Here is a 22,487-nt window from a genome sequence, read left to right on the forward strand (position 1 = left end):
TGAATTGAAAAGGGACCCAAAAGCGCCTCTTCGCGGATCTCCAATTTTATTACAGGTAAAAAAATAATATTTTTAATTACAGAAATCAAAAAATATATTTTTGTATTGTAATAATAATTTATTTGCATTGCAATTTTTTACAGATGTGGCTAATGGAGAGGCTAGGATTAATAAGCCCTCCGGACGATATTGAAAAATATACTCCCAATTGCTTCGTGAGAAGGAAGAAGCGCATCCCTTAAATTGGGCGTCATGGGTGGAGAAAAGTCTTTGAATCACGTGATTTTGCTATCAAGTGGGTCATCCCATGGTGGAAGATAGAAAGGATGGTTGGTGTTAACAAGCAACCTTTCTGCCGTCTTCCAAGCTTGTCTCGTGTAACTTATTATTATCCCTGCAGGGTAAAAAGACAATACGGCTTGCTTCAAAATATTCCTTCCGGAGATCTTCGTCCTTCCTTTGAGTACCCTATTTCTCAAGAAGTAGACAGATTTGATGCTTACTAGGCGCTAGACCTTTATGGGAAGTGATTACCCAAAAGGTCCCTCCTTCTTTGCCCAATGATGTAAAGAAGTGGTTGCTGAAGAAATCTTCGATTGAACAGGGTAGAACCGATGTAAAGAATCGTCTAGGTGACAGGGTGATTCCTGCCAAGGAACACTTAGGTGCAATAATTGAATTCAAAACACCTGCAATGCCTAGGAAGAAAGGTGCTACCAAAGACAAAGGGAAAAGGAAAGCTAACACCACAGATAAAAAGGCCTGGGTTGAAAAGAAGCATGGAGTGTTAGCTGAGGGGGAGACCATCTACTCCAAAATTGAATGTAGGTCCTCTAAAGGATGCCTACTAGCTAAAGTTATAGATGAAGAGGAGGAAGCAGACAAGAATTGGAAAAGAGCTAGAAAGGAAAAGAAAGATTAAGAGCATTTCTTAGCTTTAGATTTATTAGACTTAGATTGTTATTTTTATTTAAAGTTAATTTATTTCAGCTTTATTTAAATTCCATCAATAATGTAATTTTATTTTATTAATGAAATTTTAGCTTTCAATTAAATTATTCACTTCAAATTTATTTTATTAAAGCAATGAAAATCGAAAAAATTAATTTTTCAGAAATTCTTCGAGTACGGAAGTCGAAAATTTTCCGAAAAACACCAAAATTCGCCCAGATTTTATTCCCGAATTGGCGCCAGTGTTTTTCGTTTTTCGTTGAGTAGAATCAATTCTTCGTATCTTGCCCTAGTCCATTCAACTTCATCGAGTTTACTCTCTAACGCGATGCGTAGAGATGGTATTTCTAGTTCGACAGGTTGTACGGCATCCATTCCATATACCAAGGAAAATGGCGTATTTCCTGTTGATGTACGGATTGACGTGCGATAACCCCACAATGCAAAGTGAAGCTTGTCAGGCCAATCCTTATAATTTTCTGTCATTTTCTCGATGATAGTCTTTAGATTTTTATTAGCTGCCTCGACTGCTCCGTTTGCTTGAGGTCTATAAGGGGAAGAATGATGATGTTGAATGCCATATTTTTGTAGCAATTCTTCACATTCGGCTTGAAAGTGAGTTTCATTGTCACTTATCATTCATGTGGGACTCCATATCGACAAATAATATTTCTTTCGATAAAGAGTGCTACATGTTTTGCAGTGAGTTTAGCGTACAATTGCGCTTCGACCCACTTTGTAAAGTAATCAATTGCTACTAGGATAAATTCGTGGCCTCCTGTTCTTGGGGAAGTGATTTTGCCAATGATGTCAATTCCCCATGTAGAGAATGGCCATGATGATGTGTAGGTGTAGAGCAAAGATGGGGGGACATGTTGTAAATTGGCATAAATTTGGCACTTAGGGCATCTTTTTACGTATTGATGGCAATCCCTATTCATTGTAGTCCAATAATATCCTTCTCGCATTATTTTGTGGACTAACATTTTGCCGTTTACATGTGTGCCACAGATTCCTTCGTGAACTATTCTCATTACTCTTTGTGCATCCATCTTTCCTACACATAAGAGAGCTCGACCTTTAGGTAACCTTTTATGTAGCTCGTTGTTTATAAGTACATATTGAGAAGCCAAAAGTCTCAACGCTCGCTTTGCTCTTTTGTCAGCATGAGGAGGGTATTCTCCATTGGTGACATAATTGAGTATGTCCGTGTACCACGGTTCTTCTTCCTATTCCTGGACTAAGTCGTCGTCTTCTATAGTCTGGATATATGCTGGTTTGTGCCTTTTTTCGATAGTTAGAGGCATTTGCTCGATTTCCGTGGGAATCCTAACCATTGAAGCTAATCTTGCCAAGGCATCAACAAATTGGTTTTCTTCTCTAGGTAGATATGTGTATTCTACCTTCTCTAACTGATCGGTAAGAGTTTCCAGATAGGTTTGGTAAGGGGCTAGGCTTTCGCTCCTTACTTTCCACCTTTTTGATATTTGATTGATGATCAAAGAAGAGTCTCCGAATATCCTTAATTTCTTTACTCCCAATGCCAAAGCTGTTTCAAGGCCTACCACGCACGCTTCATATTCAGTAGCATTGTTGGTAACGTCGAAATCAAGCTTTATGGAGATTGGAACGTGTTCTTCTTTAGGTGATACTAGTAGTACTCCAACGCCACATCCCTTTTGGTTTGAGGCTCCGTCGAAATACAAGGTCCAAGTATCATCTTCAGTGACCATTAAGTCTTCATCTGGAAATTCATTGTCTTGTATTGGCGTCGAGTCTTCTATTGGAAAGTCTGCTAGAAAGTCTGACACCACGGATCCTTTAATATCTTTTTGTGGCATAAACCTTACATCGAACTGAGCTAGATTGACTATCCATCTTGAAATGCGTCCATTGAGTGTAGATTTCTCGAACAGATACTTGAGTGGATCTAATCGGGAGACTACGAAAACGGTATGTACCAACATGTAATGTCTTAACTTAGTTGGGGCCCACACCAAGGCGAGGCACAATTTCTCAAGCGGTGTATAGCGTGTTTTGTATTCGAGCATCTTTTTACTTAGATAATAGATTGCGTTCTCTTAACCTTCTACTTCTTGTGCTAGCATGGCTCCCATTGTCTCTTTGGTAATCGTCAAATATAACCTAAGAGGTATTCCGAGAAGTGTTAGTGCTAATACGGGAGGATTTGCGAGATAGGCTTTGATATTTTCAAAGGCTTTTTGACACTCGTCATCCCATATTACTGGTACATTCTTCTTGAGCTTCTTGAAGATCGGTTCGCATGTTGTCGTCAGTTTTGATATGAACCTACTTACGTATTGCAACCGACCAATAAATCCTCGAATCTGTTTCTCAGTCTTGGGCGGTGGCATTGACATGATTGCTTTTATCTTGGGTGGATCCACCTCTATTCCTCTAGAGCTTATGACGTATCCCAAGAGCTTGCCTGAGGTGACTCAAAAAGCACATTTTGAAGGATTCAACCTCATGTTATACTTTCTTAGCCTTTCGAAAAATTTCCTTAAGGCTACTTGATGGCCTGGACGGTCTTTTGATTTTACAATCATGTCGTCGACATATACCTCGACTTCTTTGTGCATCATGTCATGAAGTAAGGTAGTTGCTGCACGTTGGTAAGTAGCACCCGCGTTTTTCAACCCGAATGGCATTACCGTGTAGCAGTAAGTGCCCCATGGTGTTATAAAGGTTGTCTTCTCCATGTCTTCTTCTGCCATGAGAATCTGGTTGTACCCTACGTATCCATCCATAAACGAAAGAAGCGCGTGGTTTGCCGTGTTATCTACCAGAATATCGATGTGTGGCAAAGGGAAGTCTTCCTTTGGACTTGCCTTATTTAGGTCTCGATAGTCGACACACATCCTTACCCTTCCGTCTTTCTTTGGAACTGGGACGACGTTGGCGACCCATTCGGGGTATTTGGATACCTTAATGAAACCTGTAGTTATTTGTTTTTGAACTTCTTCTTTTATTTTAAGTGCTATGTCGGGTTTCATTCGACGCAACTTTTGTTTTACAGGTTTCATTCCTGGAATTAGTGGTATAGTGTGTTGAGCTATTTCTCTATTAATGCCTGGCATATCTTCATATGACCAAGCAAATACATCGATAAATTCTTTAAGTAAGTTAATTAAATCGGTTCTTTCTTGTTTATTCAATGTTAATCCGATTTTAACTTCTCTTTTATGAGTTGAATCATTCGAGATGTCAACTGTTTCAGTTTCTTCAATTACTGGTGTTTTCTTTTCGAGTGTTTCCATTGCTTTAATAATTTCTTTGTCTTTTTCATCGTTAGCTAAGCAATGCTCGTCATCTTGGGTTAGGGAGGAACACAAGAAGTAAGGAGAATGAGAAATATTATTATAATCTGAGATCATTACATCAAAGAGTGATATGTCCTCAGGGACTGGATCACTAACTATCATAGGAGAAGAAATAGGAGGGGGAGGTGTTACTACTAAAGACTTAGAAGACTCTGAAGGGAAAGACTCTGACTCAGACTCTGACTCAGACGACTCCTCAAACATCGGTCCTTGCCCTGTCGTGATTGATATCTTCCTTCTGCTTGGAGTAGTTACTTAGTGATCCTTCGGCTGGAGTAATTAGCTTCGAGGGATCGAAGCTTTCACTTTGTAGGACCGTTTGAATGAGCGAGGAGTTATATTCTTCATAAGTTGGCTCATTCTTTTCTCGCCCAAACAATAATCCCATGACGTTAAATTCAAAGCATGGGGGTGCTTTCTCCTTATGGACGGGAGTTGGGATTTCATCAGTGAAGTAGTAATCCAAGAAAATCTCGAATCCCGGTTGTCTTATGCCGTTTACAACAAATGGCTCGGGAAATTCATGGCATGGATAGTCCTCTCCTTCTTTTATAAACTGACCATTAAGCGTAAGAGGGTACTGATCCATTGGAATTGCTTTCTTTTGAATGCGAGCGTCCCTACGTGCTTTCAACTTGTCCTGGGCTCGCTTGAGATCTTTCCGAGTCAGTTCAAAACCAAGTCCGAAAGTATCTAACTTAGGGAATCCAGGTGACTCCAGCGGTTTTGCCATTCCTTTCTTCTTTCCTAAAGTCATCTCAGGAAAGTGTCCTTGTTTCTTCAGCATGGCGTTGACGGTCATGTTGGAATGGGGGTCATGGCAAAGAGATGTCCTTTCATCCTCCTGGATTAAGGAGACTTCTTCGTTAAAGCCACATAAGTCTTCATCATCCTCATCGTGCTCGACATTAATAATTGAATTTTCTATGGATTTGATTCTCATTGGCGAAGCATCGATGGTGATTGGAATTCCTCCAACTATAGCCTTCACTTGTTGGTGGAGAGATGAAGGGACGGCCTTTAGATCATGAAGCCAAGGGCGTCCCAACAATAAGTTGAATGAAGCTTTGATGTCCACTACTTGGAAAGTAGTAGCATGTTCTATTGCTCCTGCCGTTACATTTAGGGTAATCTTGCCAAGAGCTTGACGACGAGTGTTATCGTAGGCTCTTATTCCTTGTGTGGACGGAGTTAAGTCTTCATCCCTTATGCCGAGCATCCTCGCAGTTCTAAGTGGACAGACATTGATAGCCGATCCATTATCTACAAGAGTCATAGGAACATTCATTCTTTTGCAGACTACCGTGAGGTTTAATGCGTTGTAATGTTTGTCACCTTCTGGGGGTAAATCTTTGTCAAAAAAGGTGATCAAATTAATCGGACTAGGAAGGTCACTTGTGAAGAAGTTGGCTAGTCCCTCAGGAGTAGTGTCAGAATCTATCCCGATTTTATCCAAGGAATTCATTACATCCAACCTATGCTCTCGAGATGTTGCCAGAAGTTTCCACACATTCATTTCGACTTTCGCCTTCTTAAACTGTTTAACAATGTCGTTGTCTTCGATGATAGGTATGGGAACTTGATGTACGGTTGGCATAGGTTGTGTTGAAACGGGAGGTTGCATTCTCCCAGATCTTATGAGGACGTCTATTGATGAATCTTCGTCAGCCCAAATGTCATCTGTGGTGTATGACACAGAAGTTGAAGGTCCTACTATGTCCTTTAGATAGACATCTTCTTCATCACTGTCCCAGACTCCATTAATGGTTGTATCCTCTTCTTGTTGAACTTGGACTAGTTTCTTTTCATCAATCATTTTCTGTACCAAATCCTTGAATTTGAAACAGTTTTCTATGGTGTGACCCCCTGATTGATGGTACTGACAATAATATCTATCTGTCCTTTTTAATGACTCAAATGATCTCGGTTCGAGAGGTTTGACCTCACCACTCTCGGAGAGCATTTCGAACATTTGCGCATATGGGATCCCAATCGGAGTGTAGATTCTACTGCTCTTCTTGGGTTTTTCAGTGACTTGTAAGGGAAAGTGCTTTGCCTCATAAGTCGTTCTCACTGGTGTGAATTCTCTTTTAGGTTCTTCTTTTGGAAGTGGAAGCTCATCATATTTCTTATGGAGTTTGTTCATAACTTTGAGAGCTTTACATAGTAGTTGCGATGCCTCCTTCATAGACAGTGTGAGCAGTTGTATATCTTCCTTATTCGCCGGTTCTGGAATACTATCCTTGACATCGAAAAAGATCTCCTCTTCTTTTTCTATGGCACTGATTTCTTCAACAGGTCTAATGAGAGAGGAGGGGTCAACCTCGTTTTCCTCATCGGAGATAGCCAGGGTATGAGCTAGAGGTGCATTGTCGATGCTTGGCTTCTTACTGGCAGGGGGCAACGATAGTTTGTTGTTGTCGATTAGGTCTTGGATAGCTTCCTTAAGCTTCCAACAGCTTTCAGTGGAATGGCCCCTACCTTGGTGATACTTGAAGTCAATGGCGGAACATCATAGGGGCCAAAGGGGGCCTTGGTCCCCCTCAACTATAATGCTACACATTAGAAAGTACAGTATATTATAGTAGGATATGTATGTGTGGTCTCCCTCAACAATTTTAAAAAAAATTAATTAAACTAAAGTTTCCTAAAAGACACCGTGTACTACTACTTGTATATGAAATGTAGTGGGGCCTTTTGTTGTCCTATTTATAAAATTAATAAAATAAAATAATAAAAATAAAGAAAGTTGACTACTACCTTTCCTAATCTCATTATACGAGATATCCAACTAAAAGTAGCTTCTTGTATAAGCTAAACATAATAATAATTTAAAAAAAAACAAAACAAAGGGTGGAAAACAGAAATCGCTTTTCTAATGTAAAACAAAAAACCCAAAAGTTTCAGTTAGGCCTTCATCAGTTCATCTACTTGCGGCGACTCTTCCTCTTCTCTTCAATTGTTCAATTTCAACATTATTCAAGCTATTTCAGGTAAATTGATTGTGAACTTTTTTTTCCCCTTATTTCTGATGTTGAATTTAATGTTAATTGCACAATTATAATCATATATATTGAGGTTATGTTAATTTTAAGAGTTGAAATTCTAGGTTTTAATTTTTATTAAAAATTGCAAGAAATTTGATTTTGCTTATTTACTGAATTATTGTAATTTTCTTTCATTTAAATTTGAAGAATGGTAACAAAGAGGACTATTACATCTTATTTTGCTCCCAAAAAAAGAGAGAGAATTGTTGAAGATTCAGACAATGCTGAACCAATTGAGGTTAGTGATAGAGATGAGCCAATTGTTGAACCTAATGTTGATTGCACTGCTAATGAACAACCACCTAGTGAAGAGGGTGTTGGAGTTGATTTTTTAATGCGTGATCCTGGTTTGCGTAAACAAATTGAAACTTATGATTCTGATGAAAAGGATTTAATTAGGAGAGAATACATTGATTTTGGGCCATATCAACCTAAACTTGCTAAGTACCCATACTCTGGTCCCGAAAAACATCCACGTAGGTTTCAGAAAAGTTGGTATGAGAAGTTTCCTTGGTTAGAATATTCTCTGACAAAAGATGCTGCCTATTGTTTTTATTGCTTTCTTTTTGCAAAAAAAACCTCTTGGGAGATGTGGCTCGGATACATTCACAGTAAAGGGCTTTCAAAATTGGAAGAAAGTTAATAGTGGGAAAGAGTGTGCATTTTTGTGTCATATGGGGAAGGATTCTAATTCAGCCCATAATTTTGCAACAAAGTGCTATTTTAATCTAAAAAACCAATCTTGTCTCCTTGAAAAATTGTAGAAAAACAAAATGCTGAGGAAATAGTTAGAAATCGGTTACGCCTTAAGACATCAATAGATGCTGTTAAGTGGTTAACATTTCAAGCTTGTGCATTTAGAGGACATGATGAGCGTTCTAGCTCGATTAATCAAGGGAATTTTTTTGGAGATGTTAAAGCTTTTGGCATCATATAATAAAGAAGTTGATTCTGTTGTTTTGGACAATGCCCCAAAGAATGCTAAATACACATCTCCACTAAGCCAAAAGGAGATTCTACATGTGTATGCTAGTAAAGTGCAAAGTACTATTCGTAAGGAAATTGGTGATGCTAAGTTTTGTTTGATTGTTGATGAATCTAGAGATATTTCTAAAAGGGAACAAATGGCTCTTGTCGTGAGATATGTGGATAAAAGTGGCTTTGTGAGAGAATGCTTCTTAGACTTGGTTCATGTTAAAGACACAACTTCCAAAACTTTGAAAAATGAGATTTGTGCAGCTTTATCTCATCATGATCTAAGTCTTCAAAATGTAAGAGGCCAAGGGTATGATGGCGCGAGTAATATGCGTGGAGAGTGGAATGGGCTACAAGCTTTATTTATGAAAGAGTGTCCTTATGCCTATTACATTCATTGTTTGGCTCATTAATTGCAGTTAGCACTTGTTGCTGCAGCAAGGGAAGTGCCTCAAATCCATACCTTCTTTCAACAATTGATTTTTGTTGTTAATGTGGTTACAAGCTCTACTAAGCGACACGATGAGTTACAAGAGACTCAGTTGGCAGAAATTCAACATCTAGTTGAAATTGAGGGTCTTGAAACAGGAAAGGGTCTTAATCAAATTGGTACATTACAACGACCTTGTGATACAAGATGGAGCTCACATTACAGATCAATATGTAGTTTGCTAAGAATGTATCGTGCTTCTCGGTCCGTTCTTGATGACATTGCTTCTGAGGGAACAACATATGCTCAAAGAGGTGATGCTCTAAATGGAGTCAAGTTGTTAATGTCATTTGAATTTGTGTTTAACTTACATGTGGTGAAGGAGATTATGGCCATTACTGATGGGCTTTGTCAAGCTCTACAATTAAAGACCCAAGATGTTGTGAATGCAATGCACTTGGTCTCCACTACAAAGACATTACTTCAAAATTTGAGAAATGATGGTTGGGTGAGTTTGTGGTCAAATGTGAGACAATTTTGTGAGATATATGATGTTGCTATTCCTGACATGAATGCTCCTTCTTTTGATGTGCTGAAATCTATTAGGCGACAATCAAGACAAAAGGACATTGTGACAATGGAACATCATTACCGGGTGGATATATTCTTTGCTGCCATAGATTGACAATTGCAAGAATTAAACACCAGGTTCAGTGAACGGGCTACCGAGCTTCTTATTTTGAGTTCAGCCTTGAACCCCAAAGATGGTTACAAATCATTTAATATTGAGCATATTTGCAAGCTAGCTAGAGACTTCTATCCTAAAGACTTCTCAGATCAAGAGAAAGAACATTTAAGTTATGAATTGCAGCACTACAAGCTTGACATTCCTATTCATCTCGAGTTGAAGAACTTTCCACTCTTGGTGATTTGTGTAGAGGATTGGTGACTACTGAGAAATATAAATTGTATCCTCTTGTTGATAAGTTAATTCGCCTTGTATTAACTCTCCCTGCATCCACCGCAACAACTGAGAGAGCTTTTTCAGCAATGAAGATTGTGAAAACAAACCTTCGAAGTAAAATGGAAGACAATTTTTTGAGGGACTACTTGGTGGTGTATATTGAAAAGGAGATCGCAGAGACACGTAGTGAAGATTCCATCATTGATATCTTTTACATGATGAAAGAGAGGCGAGCACAGCTCAAATGAAGTTTATAAAGGTATGTTTATATGCGGAATTTTTCAAAAGTTTATTGTTAAGTATATTCCTTTAATTTTGCTATAATTTCTTAGAAGTTTAAGTGTGGAAACTTTTTGAGAATATTGGTTGTAATTATAATATGATTTCGGTATTATTAGTATTTGTTCTTTTTTGGTCCCCGCCTTGTTTATATCCTGGTTCCGCCCCTACTTGAAGTGTGCATTAGGGTTCCAGTTAACCGACCTCTTCTCAACTGGTGGGTCCCCAAATGGTCTAATAGGAGTTATAAGACCTTTTGCATTTAATCGATCAAATGCGGTGTCATAACTCATGCCAATAGGAGTGAAGTTCCTCCTAAATGGTTTCTTCTGTCCTTGGTTGTTCATGGCAAGAACTTCTCCTAAATTAAAGGTGCTAACATTATTTGAGTGGGCGGTTTTGGAAGAAGAAGGATTGTCGTTCTTCTTTCCTTTCCAGCCACTGTTGGAGTTATTGTTGGCAGCTTTTGACTTAGCCAAGTCATCTTCAATATTGATCCCAATGTCATAAACGGCCTTGAAGGTATGGAGATTATTTTGATACTTGAGGTGCTTGGAATATTTTTCTTGGAGATTCTTGATAAATAGTCTCACAGACTCTTTTTCACTTGGCACCTCAATCATCTTAGCTGAGGTTTCTCTCCACTTGTTAAAGAAAGAGGTGAAGCCTTCATTCTCTTTCTGTTTGAGTATTTCAAGTTCTCTATGGTCAGTCTCGACTTGAATGTTGCACTTGTACCTATCAACGAAAGCGTTTGCTATAGACTCCCAGGTAGAGGTCTTTTCTTTCTCGAGAGAAAAGAACCATTGTTGGCAAACGGTCTCGAGAGATAGTGAGAAAAGAGAAGGAAAGACCTTCTTATCGATACCCTTGATACTCCTTATGGTGTCAAACGCTCTTAAATGAAAGTAAGGGTTGTCAATTGCTCTGAATTTTGGGATGTCGTTGGCGTTGAACTTCTGCGGAAGAAGATCTTTGTCCACCGAGACCCTTTGTGATGTAAGCTCTTGAAACTTGTAGTCGCTGGACAACTTGCTTAAACTCTCTTGCATGAGGTCCATTTGTTGTTGCTTCACGGGATCATTGATCTTAAGTGCGAGAAGTTTTAGTGTCTCAGTCACAGTAGCCAGTTGGTTCTTAAGATTATTGACTTCTTCTTGAGTTGCCATTATAACCCTAGCTTTTCTCTTGCGAGCTATGGGTTTGTCAAAAAGTTGGACTTGTACGAAGAGGTTATCTTTGATTAATCGTCCTTCCTTTCTTGACCACGCGCTGTAAAATAAACCATTTTGCGTTTTAATTACTTGACTCAAATCAACTTGACTTTATGGTTTATTTTAAGGGAAAAAGAAAAAGAAAAGGGTGCATATATTTGGAAAAAATAATGTACATATTTCTAGGGAATTAAGTATTATTATTTTTTATATTGGAGCACATATTTCTAGGGAATTAAGTATTATTATTTTTTATTGGAGGATTAATATCCGACTTACCCCCCTAAAAAATGACGGAAAAACGCGCACACAAGACTCTCTTAATCATGGTCAAAGTATGTGTATTGGTGTGTGCGTTGAGTGTAAGTGACATGCTTGGACTCTTGTGTAAGACCATGGGACTTAGTGCCTAAACTCGATCGTCGATTCAACTAAATGTTATTGACAGCAAAATTAACCGAATTAAAACAGAAAACTGATTAATTAGACCCTAGGTGATGACTCGACCAATAATCCGAACTATCGGCCAAGCCACAGGACTGGCGTCACATTATGGAGCTTGGCGCCAGACAACATAGCTGTCGTCAGGCGCTACACTCCATAGTGTGGCGCTACAGCTCAGACTTTGGCGCCAATATTGGAGCTTCGGTCTGGGACTGTTTTCGGTGTTATGAGTCAATAGGGGTATGCCTAAAGTCGTACTTGGTCAATTCCGATTAAAATATTAGACTTTATTGACTCAAATTAATTAATTAATTAATTAATTAGGCAAAGTTCTTTAAGTCATTAATTGATTTAGTCTCAACACAAGTCAACAAACGGTTAAGAGAAACATAGAATATATATGCACAACAAATAATGCACAATTAGTCAAGTAGGCACAACATGATGCAATGCGTTCACAATCTAACCATGGATCTAGTTCTCTAAAGTTCGGGATATGGTTTAGTCAAAAAGGGTCCATGATTAATTGTCCGAATGCACCGCGCGGAAGCCTAACCATGAAGGGTTGGTGCGAGTGGATGGGACACCGCGAGCTTTATAAAAAACTCGCTTCCATGGTTTGGTGAATTTAACATCTCGGATGTACCCTTTGTTGCACGGGGCGTTCAATCAGGTAGATGGAGCAGGAATTCCCAGAGGGTTATGTCCATATGTAGAACACATATGGGTTTCAGAAAAGTGAGAAAAAATTCAATCAGGAAGTAGGATCGAGCAAACAATACGAAAAACCGGTCGAAATTAGAACGCATATTGCTGGCTCGGTATTGGGGGAAATTGGCGCCAGCAAACAGAGACTGGCGCCAGCTTTTAAATGTAGCGCCTGGCGCCAATACTGGCGTCTGGCGCTACGGCTAAAAGTCTTGCGCCAAGCTCTGGCCCCTGACACTACTTCCCACATGCCTCACCAGCTTTCTGTGCTCGATAAAATTTTCCAGTTTCGCGCGGTGTTATTTCAGTCCTAGTTGTGAAATATATTTCTCAAATTTCCTATGTGTAAAATCCTATGTTTTTAACTCATTACGTATGGTCTTTCCAATGAGATCTTTTTTATGCATATGACAATAATGTTAATAAAAATTACGCACATGAAATACTTAGAACGTTTCGAGTCTCATCCACTCATTCTAAATCATTGCCGAAACAAATTCAGGAATTAAAATAGAAATCCTCCCCAGTGGAGTCGCCAAAAACTGTAGGGAATAAATTCAAGCTTTAAAATCCCACTAGCTTGAACCCCACTGTGATTATACACTAAAGTGGTGGCGTCCAAAAGGGAAGAAGATAGAGCAAAAGAGTCGCCAACAAGTTTTTAAGGAACTTGTAAACCATTCACGAGGTGAAGGTTACACCCCTTAACGATCCAAGAGATCGTCAACTCCATAAGGTCATGAACCAAATAAGGGTTCGGGGATGAAGGTACAAATCCAACCTAAAAGAGATTGAACCTGCCCTAATAATAGGCCTCTACTTTATTCTGATCGTATTCATGTGCGCTTTTTAATTAAGATACAATAAATAGGAATAACCCTAAACCTGTTTATCTATGTTGGTTGAATATTAATGCACAAATAAACTATTATTGGCGATCACTTGAATTATAATCACAATTAATCCTAACAAGATTATTAAATATCTTATTAAGCGTGATTACATGTACAAAATTCCCTTTAAACATGCATAAAAGGCGTGATCAAACAATAATAATAAAATAAGCATCAAGCAACATAATAATAATCAATCATTAGAATAAACATGAATAATAATAATCATCATAAATTATACTAATTATAATAATAATCATGTTCATGTTAATACTAAAGCATAATAATAGCAAGATCCTAGGCATGATACTAACAAGATTAATAACAAACCCTAGCATGTCACTAAGCAATAAAAATCAAAGCTTTAGCCCTAACATGATACTAACAATCATAAACATTAGGAAGAACATAGTAAGCATCGCAACAATCATATTTAATATTAAAATTACCCTAGACATGATACTAGGAATATCATAATAACAATATAAACATGATTTCTACATCAATAAATCAATAAAAACCAATAAAGTACTTACTTTGATGCTTCGTACCTCTTTCTAATAACAAAATACACACGTTAGTAACTTCAAGGAAAATAATAAATCAAATAATTAAATTAAATAATTGAAAGAGAGATTTGGGACCAAACCCTCAGAAATTAAACCTTTCACGTCTAGGGCGAAGACAACTTCGAATATGGCTAGGTGTTTCTAGATCTTGTGAATGCGGAATTTTGTATGAAAAAGCAAAGTAAGAAGAAAGAATTAAATGAATGATAATTAAAACAGATTAAGATCATGAGAATGATGAGAATTGGTGAATGAAAACAATTGGTGAAAATTGGTGAATGAAAACGGAGTTTTTAATACGATATTTATAGAGAAAATCAGCCAAAAAGATAAATTAAACAAAACAGAGTCTGACGCTCAGAAAACAGAGCTGGCGCCAACCCTAGCTAGCGGGCGCCAGGCACCAACACTAGCGCCAGGCGCCAATGGCTAGCGCCAGGCGCCAAGGCCTGGGGTTAGGCGCCAAGCCTGATTCCAACGCGTTTTCGAAAATCCGATAAGTTTACCATTCTGGAGGGTAAAATAATATAATTTCCTCGAAAATGCTATTTGATTTTGATTAAAACTCTGAAAAGTCAACAAAAGTCAATTTATCAATGCTAATTGAATTAGGAATGAAAAGAACCTTCTAGGATAATCTAGAAGACTAAAACCATTCCTAATTGCATTAGGAATGATAAATCATATTAGGCCCTCCCCTAGATCATTGGGCCGTACATAAAGCTCAAACCGGGCCCAGTTTAGTAAATTGGCCATAACTTCCTCAATATTCATCGGAATTGGGCTTATAATATATCGTTGGAAAGGTCTTTGCAAGCCCCATCCAACTACACTACTATTGGACCCATATCATGGACAAAAAAAATAGATTGGCTGTTTTTTAAAAATAAATTTTTCAAAAACAGAAAGAAGAGAAAAGAAATTAACACTTTCTGCAACACTAGACTTTCCACACTTTCGTTTCATTCGATTATGATTCGACGTGAAAGGTACTCATCACTGGGTTTGGTTTTGGGGAGACACAAATGGGTGTCTACACTAACGTGTGTATTTTGTTATTATAAAGAGATACGAGGCATCCAAGTAAGTTCTTTAATTGTTTAATTGATATTTTGATATAGAAATCATGTTTAGGTTAATATTTTGATTCCTAGTATCATGTTTAGGGTAATTTCTAATATCAAGTATGATTAAAAGAATGCTTCCTAGTATCATGTTTAGGGTAAAGAATAAGTTCCTTAGATCAATTATGATTTTTATGATGCCTTTTATTGTCTTTCCTAATATTCATGTTAGTATCATATAAGGGCTAAATATTTGATTTTTTATGTTTAGTGGCATGCTAGGGTTTGTTATTAATCTTGTTAGTATCATGCCTAGGATCTTGCTATTATGCTTTAACATGATTATTTTATGATGATGATGATTATAATTGTTATAATAATTGTTATGATTATGTTGCTTGATATATATTTTGTTATTACTTGATCATGCTTTTTATGCATGTTTAAAGAAAATTTGTAGTTGTAATCACGCTTAATAAGATAATTAATAATCTTGTTTAGGGTTAATATGATTATAATTCAAGTGATCACCAATAATATATTTATTTGTGCATTAATATTCAACCAACATAGATAAACAGGTTTAGGGTTAATCCTAATGATTGCAAGTTAGTCAGAAAACGCACATAAATACGATCAGAATAAAGTAGAGGCCTAATATTAGGGAAAGTTCAATCTCTATCTCTTTTAGGTTGGATTTGTACCTTCATCCCCGAACTACCAGTCATGGTTCCAGACCTATTGGAGTTTATACGATCTCCTGGATCGTTAAGAGGTGTAACCTTCACCTCGTGAACGGTTTACAAGTTCCTAAAACTTGTTGACGACTCTTTTGCTCTATCTTCTTTCCCTTTGGACGCCACCATACTTTAGTGTATGATCACAGTGGGGTTCAAGCTAGGGATAGTGCTTGAAATATTTCCTAGAGGTTTTTAGATTCCTTTGAAAGTGAGTGGTTTGAATAACATGTTTTATATGAATTGATTGGTGATTGAATTAAAATAATTTGAATTATGATTTTGAAAAAAAAATTGTTTGGAGGTATTGATATAATTATTTTGAATAATTGATTTTTAAGTCATGTTTTGAATGGTTTGAAGTACTGATCATGTTTTGATTTTAAAAGGTTTGTTGAATTAAATAAAAGTTTTTCAGGGAAGAGTTGTTGATTTTGAAAAGATATTAATTAATATGAGATTTTATTCTCAAGTATTTATTTAGGTTTGATTTTGAAAGCATGTGGAATTAATAAAAAGGATTTTGAAATATATTGGAACTATTGGATATTAAAAGGATTTATTGAAGCATTATTATTATTATTATTATTATTATTATTATTATTATTATTATTATTACTATTCTTATTATTGTTATTGTTGTTATTGTTATTGTTGTTGTTATTGTTATTGTTATTATTATTATTATTATTATTATTATTATTATTATTACTATTCTTATTATTTTTATTGTTGTTATTGTTATTGTTGTTGTTATTGTTATTGTTATTATTATTATTATTATTATTATTATTATTATTTTTATTTTTATTATTATTGTTGTTGTTGTTATTATTATTATTATTATTATTATTATTATTATTATTATTATTATTATTATTATTATTATTATTATTATTATTATTATTATTATTATTATTATTATTATTATTATGCATGTTGGTAATCCTAGTATGCGGATTTGGTTTATTGATAAGGCCTTGGTCTTTATATGAGTGGGTCTTTCCTCAAGAATAGCCTTGTAATATAAGGAGACTAGATTGGAGGGTGTGCACACTTGGTTGAGGAATTGGATTAAAAGAAATTGGTTCTTATGAAGGAATTGGTTTTATTAACTACTATTTTGAATATTGAATCATTGGAATCGGTTTTGGAATAATGAGTTTGAAATTATTGGATTAATTATTGAGGAATTGGATTAAAAGAAATTGGTTCTTAATGAAGGAATTGGTTTTATTAACTATTATTTTGAATATTGAATCATTGGAATCGGTTTTGGAATAATGAGTATGAAATTATTGGATTAATTATTGGAATTAATTTTAAAAGCATGTTTGCAAATAAATTGTGTTTACATTATCTTGCACTAATCGTACTTAGCATAATTTGCTAATCCGTATTTCTTATTTGTTTTAGTTCGCTCTAGTTACCGTAATGGTAAGCAGTGTTACCATGTTCTACTGTTCAGGACTCAACCAACTAAGTAAGTAAGTCTTTCTCTCTCTAAGTTGAGAGCATCTCTCACTACAAGTGAGTTCTTCCTAGCTCAGCTAGGGTTTCATTCTCCAAAGTTGAGAATCTGCTTGATCTAATCTTCTTTTCAGTTGAATCTTTCAACAGAGAATTCCATTGGGTTTATTTCTCCATCTTTTTTGATAGATAAGGATCTTTATCCTTGAGTGCTTCTGATTGTGGGTTTCAATACTAGCTTTTACTTCTTCCAACAAGACTTATCTCGTTCTTGTGAAAACGCCTCGACTTCCAGGAAAGGTTAACAACTTTCTTTAGCTGCTACCCCAACTTATTTCTCTGAGCGCTGCCTATGAAGACATGCAACCAATAGTGTTTCAGCAGTTATTGTTCTCTTCAACGATTGGAGCAGTGCTGATATAGGCGGCTATAGTAATAGGCTTTAAATTTGCACAACCCTTGTTCCCCATGCTCACAACGTTTCAACTCTCAAGAACTCACTCTTGGCTATAAATGAGAAGAACTTCACAGAACTTAAACTCATCTCACTTCTTCTGATTATTCCTCTCTTCTGTCTTCTATCTGCAAACACTCTAGTTTTCTTAATTTCTTCTCTTATCTCTCCTCTTAAATTCTCTTTACTCTTTATTCCTTTTCTTTGTTGTAATGGAAAACGACAGACCCTCACCAAATGCTCATAGTGAGCATGATAACCTAGATATAAGAGGGGGACCCCTAATCCCTCCACCTCTAGATTTTGATCTAGATGACAGTGATATTAACTTCAATGCTTGTGTAATAGGAATTTTCATTGGGCCATATCCTCCACCTGAGGATTACGTGCAATATATAGTCAATTCTAGATGGATTCGAAGCGGAGAAATTCGAGTCCATAGATGTGGGATTTATTTTCTGTTTGAATGCAGGAATGGGAATGACTTTGAAAGCTTAGTTTAAGTCAGTACAACAATAATTGATGGGCGAATCATCAATTTTCGAAGGTACCGAAGGGACCTTGTACCTCACCAAATGAATTTCACCTTCACTAGAATTTGGGTGAGGGTATATGGTTTACCTCTAGCTTACCTCACCACGGGGTGGGCTAGACAGATTTTTTGACATATTTGGTATGTGGAAGAAATTGATCATACAGGGGATTACCTTCCATTACACGCAGAGTTGCGAGCTTGTGTGTTGGTGGACCTCTCAATCCCACTCATTCCGGGGTGCTTTATCCCATTGGAAGGAAATCGGGTGATTTGGGTTTACTTATGATATGAGGGTATTTTCAAATTTTGCAAATCATGTGGGTGTGCAGGACATTCCACACTACGCTGTCCTCTTCATTCAAGAACGACAAGGAGGAGAGTGCGGCATAGACTCAACGAAGTAGAGGCGGATGGAATTCGGGTATTGTACGATCCTGCTGAATACCCCTTTTACTCTAACTATATTCATGGTTTGCCGGACAGGTATAGGTTTCGCAATACGGGGGTCGATCTGCGCATTCATGAGGTTCATGAGAATGATGCCATGTTTTGAAGAGTCCCACGAGATGGGTGGGATTTCGATGAAGGCCACCCCTAGAGCAACCCCCCTCTCCACCAACTAGTGATGATAGTGAAAATTATCACACGGGAGAGAAGGACTTTCTAATGAGGAGTCGGAGTTAATTGAAAGGGAGGAGACGCCGGTGCAACCTCTCCTCCGTCTCTCACCTGACAGGAGGTTGGGATTAGGGGCGGATCTGTACGCCGAGTTTACTCAGCCATAACAATCAAACCCTAATAGGGTAAACCCTATAAGAAGGGGTGGGACACAAACACTGTCTGTCAGTCATGAGGCTGCAACTCAGGGAGGTGCTCCGGTGAGTCAGCCGCTGGTGGCACGACAACTCTTTGTAGGCTCCACCTTTGAAGTGGGGGAATCGTCTTCGGCAAGAAATAGAGAAATTCAAGCAGGAGGTCCAGGCACTATATTCCATACGCTTGGTATATCAGATTGGGCCTTAACTTCAGCAGCTTTTGAAGGAAATAATGCAGCAATCTTGGGAAGTGAGGCATGGCAGTTTCGGGGAGGATATCCAACTAATATCCTTGCCGCAAACAATGAAATTTCAAGCTCTACTGTCATGACTCCTATGAGATTGGGATATGAAAATCTCACTGATGAGGAATATGCACGGATCATAGAGGCTAGCACTACTTTAACTCTGGGAATTAGAGAAGCAAGGCGGGCTGAAATTCGAGAAATACACCGAACTGCTAGGGGCAACTCGGGCCCATTTTTACAGCTCTCGCATGAGGATTTGGCAGGCTTGCCAAATCTCCCTTTGACGGAATTTGATCCACCAAGTTCCCCGGTATCGCATTTTAGCTATTTTAATTTCACTAACTTGTTTAATTATGATGATAGTGCTAATACTAGGAAAAGAATAAGGGAGGCAATTGGCAACTACCCTCACTCTTGTGGTGGTGATTCGATCCGTTATAGTGAGTTCAATGATGATTGGGTTGAAAGGAAAAGGTTCAAGCGGTTACATAGATGGTCGGAAAAGGGGGCTTTGCTATATGGCTAAGGGATGAGGAAGGGGAAAAGAAGTTTGCGTCTAAGGCTATCTCGGACCCGGACATGGCTCGTGAGTTTGGGGTAGAGATAGATGATGATCTCAAGAAAAAGGGGAAAAGCAAAAGGCATCAACAAATCTCTTCTTCTTCATCGGAGTCATCATTCAAGAGACAAAAGAGTGAAGAAGTAACTTCGACTTTTCGTGAAATTAGGGATGATATGGATATTGACCTGCAAATGGTGTTACTTGATTCGATGACGATCTCTTCCGGGGGTGAGATGGCTAACTCAAGCCAACCCCCTAAAGAGACATGAAAGTTATGGCGTGGAATTGTAGAGGCTTTAATGACCCACACTCTCTTGCAATTCCCTACATAGTGTGGCTCTTTCGATCTAAACTACCTATGTTTATGTTCTTTTCGGAAACTAAAATGGATTTTGTTAATGCGGCAAGTAAGTTAGATAGTTTGCACCCTACTTCGATTTTTGGTTGGAATGCGGAAGGAAGTAGTGGAGGGCTTTTAGTTTTAGTTTGGTCGAGTGATGTAGTAGAATGTTTGTACTCTTCGAAAAATTTCATCCTTTGTAAGATCAATGAATCTAATGGAAGCTTTAAGTATGTTCTGTTCTTTTATGGAGAGCCTCAAGTAGAACATAGAAGAATTGTGTGGGAACAACTCCAATGGTTTTTGGAAGAGTTCAAAAATGTACTAGTAATAGGGACTTTAACCAAGTGGAAAGTGGGAACGATAAATTGGGTGGTTCAACTACAATTAGAGGAATTGATGCATTCCTTGATTGGCGGTTTAATAGCAATGCTACGGAAGTTCCTTTCGCCGGACCAAGGTTTACTTGGAGTAATAAAAGGGAAGTAAATAGGCTAATCCTTGAAAGGTTGGATAGAGCTTATATTACGGAGGAATGGTTCCATCACTCTCCGGATGGGAAATTGATTCACGAACCAATAATTTGCTCGGACCATGCGGCAATTACTTATCACTCTCATTTAGATGCTCCTACTTCAAATAGGCCTTATCAAATTGAAAGTTGGTGTCTCAAATTTCCAGAAATTAGAGAGTTGGTTGAGACAACTTGGAAGATTGGAATTCATGGATCGAATATGTATCAACTTGCTAGGAAGCTAAGAATGGTAAGAACTAAGCTTCAATATTGGTGCTTAGAAAATAAAAAAATTTGGGGTATTAATTGGAGGAGAACGACAAGAGATCTTCGGAATACGGGATTAAGCATCAACTCGGTCCAAGAAGGGGATGGATATACACTTCAGATAAACCAAAGAATTTCAGAGAATCAACTTAGCTTTGATTTTTAGAAGCAAAGAATGAAAGAAAACTGGGTTAAATTGGGTGATTGCCCTACTCCCTTAATGTATAGGAGAGTGAAGCAAAGGCAACTGAAAAATGAAATTCTGACTCTGAAAGATGAGAACGATAATTGGGTAGAAGGGCAAAAAGAAGTGGAGGATGTAGTCCTTTCTTCCATCAAGATGGTTTATAATCCGATTATCACGGATAACCATGGGGAAGAAATTGATCTCCTGTTAAGGGAAATGGATATTTCCTCGATTTCTTTGGAGGACAGGCTTTGGCTGGACAGGCCCTTCACTGATATAGAAATCAAGATTGCTATGTTCAATATGCAAAAGTCAAAGTCTTCAGGTCCAGACGGGTTCATAGCTGATTTTTTCCATTTATACTGGAAAGATGTAGGGCAATTGGTAAAGGATAGTGTTCACCAATTTCTGAAATTGGGGAACATGCTGAAAGAGTGGAATCAATCCCTTCTGGTGCTAATTCCAAAAGTCAAGGTCCCAGAAGCAGCTAATCAATTTAGGCCAATCAGTTTATGCAACACAGTGTATAAATGTATCTCAAAATGTCTGGTCAGCAGGATTAAGGTAATCCTTCCAAAACTGATAACTGAAAATCAGCATGCTTTTATTCCAGGGAGATACATGGAGGATAATGTTCTTCTAAGCCACGAGCTTATGCATATAATAAACTCGAGAAAGGGTTTGAACTACACTGCAGTCAAGATTGACATGTCAAAAGCTTATGACAGAGTTGACTGGAATTTCCTTCTCAAAGTTCTGCAAGCATATGGGTTCTCTAACCACTGGATCAGAATGGTTTCTCAGTGTATCTCGACGGTAAGTTTCAAGGCTGTCATTAATAGGAAATCCACAGATCACTTCTCCCCTAAGTGTGGGCTACGTCAAGGGGATCCATTATCTGCATATCTATTCATCTTCTGTAAGGATATCCTCTCAATAATGCTGACCTTGGCAGAGGATATCAATCAATTTAAGGGGTTAAGAGTGTCAAGAAGATCCTTTTCAATTTCGCATTTATTCTTTGCGGATGATGCCATGATTTTCTATAAGGCAACTGAGGAATCTTGTAATCACATCAAGGACATCCTTCACAGGTTTGGTAGTGCTTTTGGCCAACAATTGAATTTACAAAAATCATTTGTCAAGTTCGCTCCAGGTTTTGATGTCAGCACTCGGGAATCCTTAAAAAGGATTCTGTCCATGGCCGAGACCAGCAACATGGGGACTCATCTAGGAGCCCCAATTGATATACAGGGGAAAAAAAGCACGTCTTTTCAATATCTGGTTGACAAGGTGTAGGGAATAATTTCAAGCTTAAAATCCCACTAGCTTGAACCCCACTGTGATCATACACTAAAGTACGGTGGCGTCCAAAAGGGAAGAAGATAGAGCAAAAGAGTCGCCAACAAGTTTTAGGAACTTGTAAACCGTTCACGAGGTAAAGGTTACACCCCTTAACGATCCAAGAGATCGTCA

General features: G+C 37.7%; 1 protein-coding gene across 1 annotated transcript; it reads left to right on the forward strand.

Annotated features, from left to right (window-relative positions):
• Positions 1–7,490: 7,490 nt before the first annotated feature.
• Positions 7,491–9,432, forward strand: LOC110702344. The gene is made up of 3 exons (XM_021880049.1): positions 7,491–7,833; positions 8,204–8,613; positions 8,737–9,432. The coding sequence occupies exons 1-3, from the start codon at positions 7,491–7,493 to the stop codon at positions 9,430–9,432; spliced, it is 1,449 nt and encodes a 482-aa protein (XP_021735741.1).
• Positions 9,433–22,487: the final 13,055 nt, after the last annotated feature.

The sequence above is a fragment of the Chenopodium quinoa genome, unplaced genomic scaffold, assembly GCF_001683475.1.
Source record: "Chenopodium quinoa cultivar QQ74 unplaced genomic scaffold, ASM168347v1, whole genome shotgun sequence".
In the NCBI taxonomy this organism is placed as follows: Eukaryota; Viridiplantae; Streptophyta; class Magnoliopsida; order Caryophyllales; family Amaranthaceae; genus Chenopodium; species Chenopodium quinoa.